General features: G+C 31.4%; 1 protein-coding gene across 1 annotated transcript in view; it reads right to left on the bottom strand.

Moving 5' to 3' along the window:
* Vps13 (vacuolar protein sorting 13C) overlaps positions 1-9,722 on the bottom strand; it is a gene marked incomplete in the record, with an annotated part of 159,879 nt that overhangs the window by 94,523 nt on the left and 55,634 nt on the right. Inside the window, 3 exon segments of the mRNA XM_067051012.1 lie at positions 1,282-1,447; positions 4,690-4,843; positions 8,077-8,246. Of these exon segments, the coding sequence (XP_066907113.1) occupies positions 1,282-1,447; positions 4,690-4,843; positions 8,077-8,246 (490 nt within the window).

Raw genomic sequence — 9,722 nt, 5'->3', positions numbered from 1 at the left:
TAAAATAAGTTAGTCATACTTATTTGTGTTTCATTGACCGCATCCCCAACCATCTTCTCCTCATTTATCATCCACGGTCAACTATCTCTCATAATTAATCAAACCTCTCATTACTAAGAAAGATGTAATAAGTTCAATCAAACAATTAAAGGTAACTATATAAACTAAATAATTGTTAAAGTTGTAGTTATAATATCATAATGTTTTGATGTTATTTTTTTAAATTTATAATCTTGAACACTTTCTTGGGACTGGTTAATTTTGTTAAAATAAATAATTTAATTTCTATACATTTTAGTCTCAACACATTTTATTCTTCTTAAAAGTCCTACATTTCGGCCAATCCGGCCATCCTCAGGGACAATCTACTTAATACAATTTTGGAACTAAACGATTTTAAAACTCAACTTCATGCAGGCTATTCTGCCCAGGTCAAAACAACAATTTCTAATTAGTCAATATTCACATTAAAACTAAAATTAAAATTCATTTATCACAGTCACTATTTGTTAAAACTATCACGACAATGCTTGTAACCTTATCTTCCTGTTCCCATGGAGGTTACAAGATTCGAACTGTAAACCAATACGTAATTAATTGGTCCTCAATAGCAAATGGTCTTTTCCTCAATGAAATAGTTCGGCAAGGCTTAAATTACAATTTTTTAACAAATTTTCCTCTAAAGTAACTTTAATTTTAAATAATTAACCATTTCACATTTATATTAGTATTGAAAAATAGATAAATATAAATTATGAAAGGTTTTGATAACTTTAGGAGATGAGTGGAAATATATTTTTTCCAGATTAAAAACGCATTTCCAGAAATAAGAGTAGTAATATAGATGTGTTATATAACATTGGAAAGCAAAATATTTTAGAAAAAATAATATGTAGCATATAAAGTCGTAGAAGATATTTCTTTTTTTATCTGTTATTATTTCCATTTTCATTAATTGTCTGAAACCTTTTTTTTTTTTTAATATTATTTTATTTTATGTTTCATTAAGCATCTTTTTTATTTTTTAATTTACATTGTCCATTTTTATAGAAATTATCATAAAAATAATTAATTTTTTTTTTTTACCTCATTTAAGTTTTTTTATATTTTTTAGTCCTGAGAAAGCCCTGTAATGTGGGGGTGAAACGTTGGCTCAAATTAAATAGTTTTATGACTATTTGAGTTTTTTCTTTGACGACACCCGACCATGTTCCTTTTATTTGATAAATTAAGGGATTCAAAGACTCAATAATAATAAATCTAAAAAATATATCATCTTACGGTTCCCCGTTCCAGTAGTTCCCTCTTCTAAACCAGCTAAACTAAACCTCTTATTTGGTAAAGGAGCTGGTTTTGGAGGAGGATTTTCATCCGGAGGACCTGAGTCTCCAAGATTCTCTTCTAACATTTGCATTATCAGTTTGTAGTCTGATTTGTTAAACGTAATCTGGAAATATTAAATATGAGATGAATGAATAAGGGCTAAACTTTGATATTCATGATATAATACACAAAATCCAAGAGCTAGGGGAAAAAAAATAAGGTATTTAACCCCAAGTTTTCATTACTTTAATAAAAATTACATACAGTTAAAAGAGTTAGGATTGATGAGTCTGCCAACCATTGTTGTATAAAAAATGGCTGCTGTTTCAAAACATTACAAAAAATTAATGTTTCATTTAGACCTCTATATCTTTTAAACTACCTGCAGCACTAAAACACTTAATAGAACATAATTTAAAGTACGAGGAGAAGATGGTTGTTGGTGCAGTCAAAGTGAAACACAAATAAGTTGGTGTAACCTGTTAGTTACACCAACTTATTTGTGTTTCACTTTGACCGCAACCCCAACCACCTTCTCCTCATACGTCACCCACGGTCAACTATCTCTCATAATAAATAATTTAAATTAGAGTAGATTAGCTAAAATATGAGTCCTAATAGACCTCTTTATGGCAAATATCTCCCGAGATAGAGTTTTCAAAAAAGCAACAATTTTTTTTTTTCTTCCAAATAACGAAAAATCAATATTTTAAGAATTTATTTATGCAAATATCATAGAAAATATTACACCTACGAACAACCTATACATTATGATTAACTCTCAATTGAGGAGTAGTAGTAGTTTACATGATATTCGCCAAAACTTATTCTTTAAGGGTTATGATATAGGATCGGAGAGTTAGAAATGCAATTAAATGGTTATTATTAAGTGCAAGCACACATGTGTCATCGTCATAAGTGGTGACGATAGTGTTAGGATTGGTTGGGATGTCAGGTGTATACTATTTGGAATAAACTTTTGATTTATGAAACTGTATCTCAGGAATTTCCGATGCACAGATGCCTATTAGCACCCAAATTAAGGCTAGTTAAAGGTATTATAATGTACTCAATAATGTTTATCTTTATAGGAGCAGTTTCCACTATATTCGCCAAAATTAATTCACAAAATATTTATTTTTTTAGTATTTGGAAAAAATGTAGCTTTTTGAAAAAACATATTGGGGGAACAATTGAAGGTTAACAGTTCTATTAGGTCTCAAACTTGTCATTCTGATTTAGCTGAGTTGTGTACTCTGTCCGTATACGCAACTATAAATCACGGTACGTGGTACAAGCGCGATTGCCAATATTGGAATAGTCTGCAACCAACCAAAGCCTGTGTGACCAACCGACTCTTGTCTGATTGTCTGACTGATCTGATTGCCTTTCAGATACACACAACTTAATACCTTGACAAAAATTAATGAGTAAACACAGTATGAACCATTTTATACTCCCTAAGCATATTCATCTGACGAGAAGTCACAGTTTTGAATATCAGTTTTCAGAAAATTAAAAATGATCTAAACAGTATAATAAATATTAAAAAAACCACAACGGACAAAGTAAAGTCGAATACGGACGGAGAATGAAGAAATGACTGTTCAGACTATATTTTCGACTGAAAAACTGATCAATCAAAAAAAATTAAAAGCAAAAAAAAAGTTCTAGACAAATTTATAACACCACTAAAAAGATTTTTCAAGTTAACAGGACTTTAATAATCAAAATGTAAAAAAAAAAAAAAAAAAAAAATGGTCTGACTTTTTTTACTAATATTTTGAGAACAGAAAAATTATTACAATTTTTCGCTATAAAGGCTTAAAAAAATTATTTCATTAATTCTATAAATATTAGTTTTTTTAGTATTGCTCTATTTAACTATCTAAAATTCTTCTCTTCTCGTCTTCGCAAATTGATTCTACTTTAAATGATATTCTATTAAGGTTTTTAGTATTAGGAAGTTTTAAGGTACATGGAGCTCCAAATGAAAAATGGGCAAAAATATTAGGTTTTTCCAGGAATAAAATAAACTTCAGAGACATGCACTTAACATACTTTACTGTATCTTGGGTGTTAACGCCATATTTAATATTAATTTGTAAATATGTGTTAATAGACATATTCTTTTTTTTTCATTTTATTACATTTGTATTTTCATTAGAAGTGTGACTTTATTTTAAAAGATCCTTCTTAGCTGTGTTTATTACTTGTATTGAAAATATTTTATATTGTATTTATATTACTTGTATTGTAAATATTAAGTAGGTTTTACTTTACCTAGCAACAAGACAACTTTCTAGTGATTAATGTCAGTCGCCCTGATGCCTTTGTATAGTTCAGCAGACCCTGTCTACATAATTTGTTATTAGAGCACCGTACAGACATGGGCCCAACAACATATGAACAATCGTACTTGAAAACATTTATGACTTTTTGGAGTGGATATCATTCACTTCAGGACCCATCTCGTCTCTTACCCATCGGAGTTTGTCCAGAAGTATTTTATTTTAAATTTATTAATTTTGTTTATTCTTTTATTTCATTTTGTTTTATCTTAAAGGACTGTTTTAGTTTAATTTTCTTTCTCAACGTTTTATTTTGATTTTGGTTTTATTTTGATTTTGTTCTAAGTTTTCAATTATCTTAGACAAATAAATGTTTATATTCCGAGCCAGCTTGTTTTATTTCTGTTCTTTTTAAAGCTTTCCATCAAAAAGACATCATCAACTTACGATGTTAACATAGGGTATAATTTAGGTAAAAATTGAACCCTTTTCTAACAGAAAATAACACAAACATTTTTCTTTACTTGAGAGAACTCGAATGAATTTTTTTTGTAACTTCTGGAGTAATCACAATTTTTTAATCCCCTAATCATGCCTAGCAGTCATTAATTTTGACTCTGTAAACTGTACATAGTTTACATTAATGTAATTAAAAAACTGGGGTGAAATAACGTAAATAATGTCTGTTTTCTCCTATAGGACCATAGAATTAATATAACTGAAATAATAATTGGAATTATCATTTGACGTGCTACGATAGGCTTAACAGGCAGTTCTCTAATACAACTTGAATGGTTTGAAATTTGTTTAACATTTGAAAGTATTTATTAAAACTGTAACTGTAGGTGATTCTCTCATATCAGTTCTGATTCCCCATATGAAATAAAAAATAATAAAAAAAAAAAAAAAGGAACTTCAATAATAAACATTAGTACAGTAATACTAAAGCCTCACTTAACTGCCTCTCCAGATTAATTATCGGTAAAAAAAAACAAAAAACAAATAAAATTCTGAAAAAAAACATTAATATAATAATAACATAATATTAAATAAATATGAAACTCTACTAACTCACCTTAATTTTCTTTAATTTTCCACCAACTTCTATATCAGGTACTTCAAGAAACCATCCAGATGATAAGTTACGCTGTATAGTTAAAATGAAACTGATAGGCTGAATGATTGCATGCTCTTCTAATTCTTTTGTCATATCTCCGTCAAACTTAACTCTGAAAAAATAAATAAATTACGGATTATACGGATTTGTCAATAAACTGGTACTAAGTAATTTTAAAAAAGAGCTGAGAAGCATCAATCTTAATTTGATCCTAGCTGGTAGAAGATCGGACAGTATTTTTTTATTTTTATGAACCACTTCCTAGTCATTTCTGACATACAGGGTATTATCTAGAGATGACCAACCTATTCTGACCATGGTGGAAGGTCAAGTTTTTCATTTTGTGGGATTGCCACAAAATGAAAGAAGTCCATCCCCCAGGCCAAATTTGAACTGGCGCCTGAACCACCTGAGCTATAAATGGCTTAAAATAATAATTATTTTTCCCTTCTTGACGGATTGAGGAACAGAATCACGCCTCAAAAATGAAATACCTCAGAAAAGTAGCCGGCCGAACATGAAGGGAACACTTCAGGAAAACCAGAATAAGAGAGAGACTAGGGGTGAAACCACTAACTGAAATTCTTGAGAAGAGACAGTTGAAGTGGTACGGACATATATGTTGAATGGATGAAAACTGTGGACCATGCAAATTCTTCGAAGCTAGAACAACTGGCAAAAGACCAAGAGGAAGACCAAGGATGTCATGAGTAGACTAGGAGAGGAAAGAGGAAATCTGTTTGATTCCATTAGGGCATTGGCGACGTTTACAATTGTATTTAATTTTAGGTAGAGCGAAACTAACCGATTTAGATATGTAATCTTCTTTTGATGACTGATGATTTTCTTTGTTTTCAATCTCACAAACAAAGACTGGCTATAAGCAATCTTCCAACAAACAAACACTGACTAAACCAGCATTGGTTCTCTTACACTTTTCAACACACTTCATCCACCGATCCAGAAAAAACAGTACCTTATTCTTCTTGGATGTTCTTTTGATGTCTTCTTTTCCAAGATGTCAACCACTGAGAGTAGACAAAGGATCTTCAGGACATCCTGCATCTAGGAGCTGTCATCAATTTCCTGCACCTAAACAATAAGTGACCATTTCCTTTCTTTAATCTTCAATGTTCACTCGTCGATTAAAAAAACATTGATTGTAGTGCAATCGCTCTAATTTACTTGCTATGATTTACGATGTAAATATTTTATTAAAAATTGTTATTGTCTTCTCTTTTCCTCATTGATTATTCTTTTTCTATAATTATGGTAGAGAAACAACAAAAGTTGAAAAATTTCAATCTATGTTCTCAACACAAATAATTCAACGGACACTTCGGAAGGACGCATGCTGCCATCTTCTTTGTTTTGAATAACGTATTTTTACTTCATATTTGACTGATGAAAATTGGTTTGCTTGCTTTTTAATTCAACAAAACAAATGAACAATATTTAACGTGGATACATAAAAATAAAAACATAACTAAAATCATCTATACATAAAAAAACAACTATTTATTAAAAAAGAGGATATTACAATATTTATATAGTTATAAGTAAATTTCCGTGTGCCTGTGTCTTGGTTGTTTAGAAACGCCCTGAGATAAGAGTCAATACTTGTTAAATTACTTTTGAAAATCATTAAATTTGTGTTAAATACATTTTTTAATTTATTTACAACTTGGAAGCATTATAATTATTCAAAGAACTGAGGATAAAGCCATTTATTTATTTTAAAATTTTCTTTAATATAGAAAAATTTATTTTATAAAAGGAAGATGGTCTGGGTGCAGTCAAAGAAAAAACTTAAATAGTAATATAACGATTTAATATGAGCCAAGCTATCGCCCCACCTTGCAGAGCTTAAAAAGAAAAAAAAATGAGTGAAAGGTAAATTTTTTTTTTTTTAATAATTTATTTATTGTTATTTACAACTGTATAACATATATACAACAAGTAAATTTGCTGCAGGTGACATAGTGACATGATACAAACATGTGGAGAATCTACCCATTGATAGAACTCCAATAACATTTCTAGAGGAGAAGATCTCGGCCATCTTATTTTCAGACGCCTAGGCGGATTATTAGGTAATGAAGGAGAAGCCAGGTTAGAAACAAGTGGATTTAGGTGGTCGGGAAGTTTTCCATGGAAGGAATGGTATCTGATTTTGGCCAAATCGGCAACACATGGGACATTGAGGTCATGATAGATGACTTGATTTGTGACAAAGTAAGGAGCATTAAGGATTTTATGAAGGATTGGATTCGGAAGGAATTTGATGGTTCAGTGGAGCCCCAAAGCTCAACTCCGTATGTCCAGATAGGCCTTATAATAGTAATGTAGATCAGTCTTTTGTAATGGATTGGCAATTTAGACCGTTTATCCAGTAAATGTTGTAATAGTCGAAATAGATGAGCAGTTTCCTGTCTTTTCAGTCTTGTATGAGGATTCCATGTCAGTCGTTTGTCCAGATGTAGTCCTAAGTAACGGATCTGTTCGACAGGAATAAGTGGGATATTATTAAAGGATCCTGTAGGGCAAGAGGTCACTGGTTTACGAGGAAGGGTAAATGTGATTTGGTGGGATTTATTAGAATTAATTTGAATCCTCTAATTTTGGCACCATTCTTCAAGGGTGGTGATGTGGAATTGGAGGGTTTGGGATTGAACGTAAGGATCATTGTTCACTGACAATAGACATGTATCATCGGCATACTTGGTGAGGACAGTGTTAGGATGGGTTGGGATGTCAGCTGTGAAAACTGTATAAAGGATAGGACCAAGGATACTACCCTGAGATACACCAGCAGACTGACGGAATAGGGATGAATAAGTGCCATAAGGTAAAATTAAATAAGAATTACAAAAAGGTTTTAGACAATTAATGAAAACAGACATAATAGCAAATAAAAAAGTAGATAAAAAAGAAATATAAAAAAAATATGCACTAAAAGATGGAAAAAGGGGATAAGAGTAAAATCAAGAATAAAGGAAAATAATTAATAAAATAGGAGACCTACCTTACTGAATGCAGGCAAGCAAGCACAAAAATGGAACAGGAGGTACACAGAAAAGAGAAGTGGAGGGAATTGGGGGTTAACTAATACGTTACATTTGAAAATAATCTAAAAGTAAAGACAATATCTGAAACTCCAGATTGTCTAAGAAGGTATTAATTAAATAATCAGAGAATAACAAAAGATCTTGTACTCCAAATATTAAAAATAAAATGTAATAATGACCATTAATAAAAAAGATTTAATTTAATTTTCTAATATCTAATTACTAATACCTAAATAATGAGTTTATGAATCATAAAAAAAAATATTAAAAGAATTACTGTATAAGTTGTAAATTGTGAAGATCAACATTCAGCCTATCGAGTACAGCGCTTTCTTCGCGATTTGGAACTGTGACATCCATAAATGAATTGTTGGCAGTAATCTGACCCAGATCTAGGATGAAGGCTGAAACATTTGTATCACTGACTGGAATAACAATTTTCGGTGCCTGGAAATAAAATATTAATGCAGGTGATAAAAAATAAAATACCAAGATTGAAACAGAAAAAAAAATGGTTTTCAGAACTAATTGAGGTAATATGAAGGAGATGGTTGCGGGTGCGGTTAAAAGGAAACAAAAATAGTTAACAATTATTTATTTGCCGACGTTTCGTCCCACTTTGTTGAGCCTCATCATCGCTGTTCAAAAATATCAAAAGAATTTTCAATTTATCTTATTTGATAATTTAATTATTTATTTAATTAGCATTATTTTATATTCCACAAAGATCGAACCACTCTTTTGATATTTTTTAACTCTAATCAATCTTTTGATATTTTTCTAAGAGCCCTGATAAAGCTCTACAAAGTGGGGCTAAACATTGGCAAATAATTTTTTTTTTTTTTAATGGCGATAAAGACTGCAGCCTATAAGGCCTATTGTGCGCCAACAACATTACAACGTTACGTTGTAGTGCCACATTATAATAAGTCTATTAAAGCTTAAGATGTGAGACTCAAGGAATCTGAGTAAGCTTGATGGATTGATCAGCTAACACCGCTTGGGATCTTCAACATGATCCACCCCAAACAGCACAAACCTCAAACCCACATATCGGTTACAGCAGCATATATTATGGTATGTCATCTCATCTTCAGCATTGCAAAATCTGTACAAGAATGACCCTGTAAGCTTGAGGTTAAATATAAGTTTATTACGTCTGCAGTGACCAGTGTAGATCCCTGTTGTTCAGGCCAGAGACTGAACCTAAGAGATTCTATTAAGTTTTAATTTAATTTAATTTATTGAGGTTTAATTGGCTTTGAATTTTGGTTGGATGCCCAGGACGAGTGTGGCAATGGCGGCACCCAGCACAGAAGCCGATCTCTGCAGATCCAACAGGTGACATCTATCCATATCGTGGTCTTGCCACTCATTTCAAGTAAGGGAGCATCTTACACCTTTCATTAATAACAAACGGTGACTCACAGCATCAGCGTCTCATCTCACCGATGGCACCCATAGTCAAAATTGGATCTAACTCACTAACACTATTATTATTTTGTTTTGGGATACCAATTTCTCTAACAGCTGCATTATTTTTGTTTTCCTCAATATATATTACTTTCTTATCAATAATTGTGTTTTTTATAGATAGATCCCAAATTAAATTTATTGTTTAATTTTAATAAATTCTCATGTTAAGGCAATGCGTGGGAGCAATTCCCCATAAGGCATTGCCCGGGAGCAAGTCCCTTCAGAGTAATGCTGTCTCAGTTAAGACAATGCCGGGATCAAGTCCCCATTGGCATTGTCAGGGAGCAAGTCCCCTGAGACAGTAGATATATATTGTAATATGCTCCTTTTGTAGTAAATAGTATATTTTGAGGTATAAATGGTTTTAATATGTTTTATTTTATGTATCATTTTAATATTCATTGTTTTGTTTATCCAAAAAGCAAACTAACCAAGTTTCAAGATGGC

Source organism: Halyomorpha halys, unplaced genomic scaffold (genome assembly GCF_000696795.3).
Source record: "Halyomorpha halys isolate HHAL.00 unplaced genomic scaffold, Hhal_1.1 Scaffold570.1, whole genome shotgun sequence".
NCBI lineage: Eukaryota > Metazoa > Arthropoda > Insecta > Hemiptera > Pentatomidae > Halyomorpha > Halyomorpha halys.
Note: the sequence above shows the minus strand (reverse complement) of the source record. Positions and strands in the feature narration are given on the sequence as shown.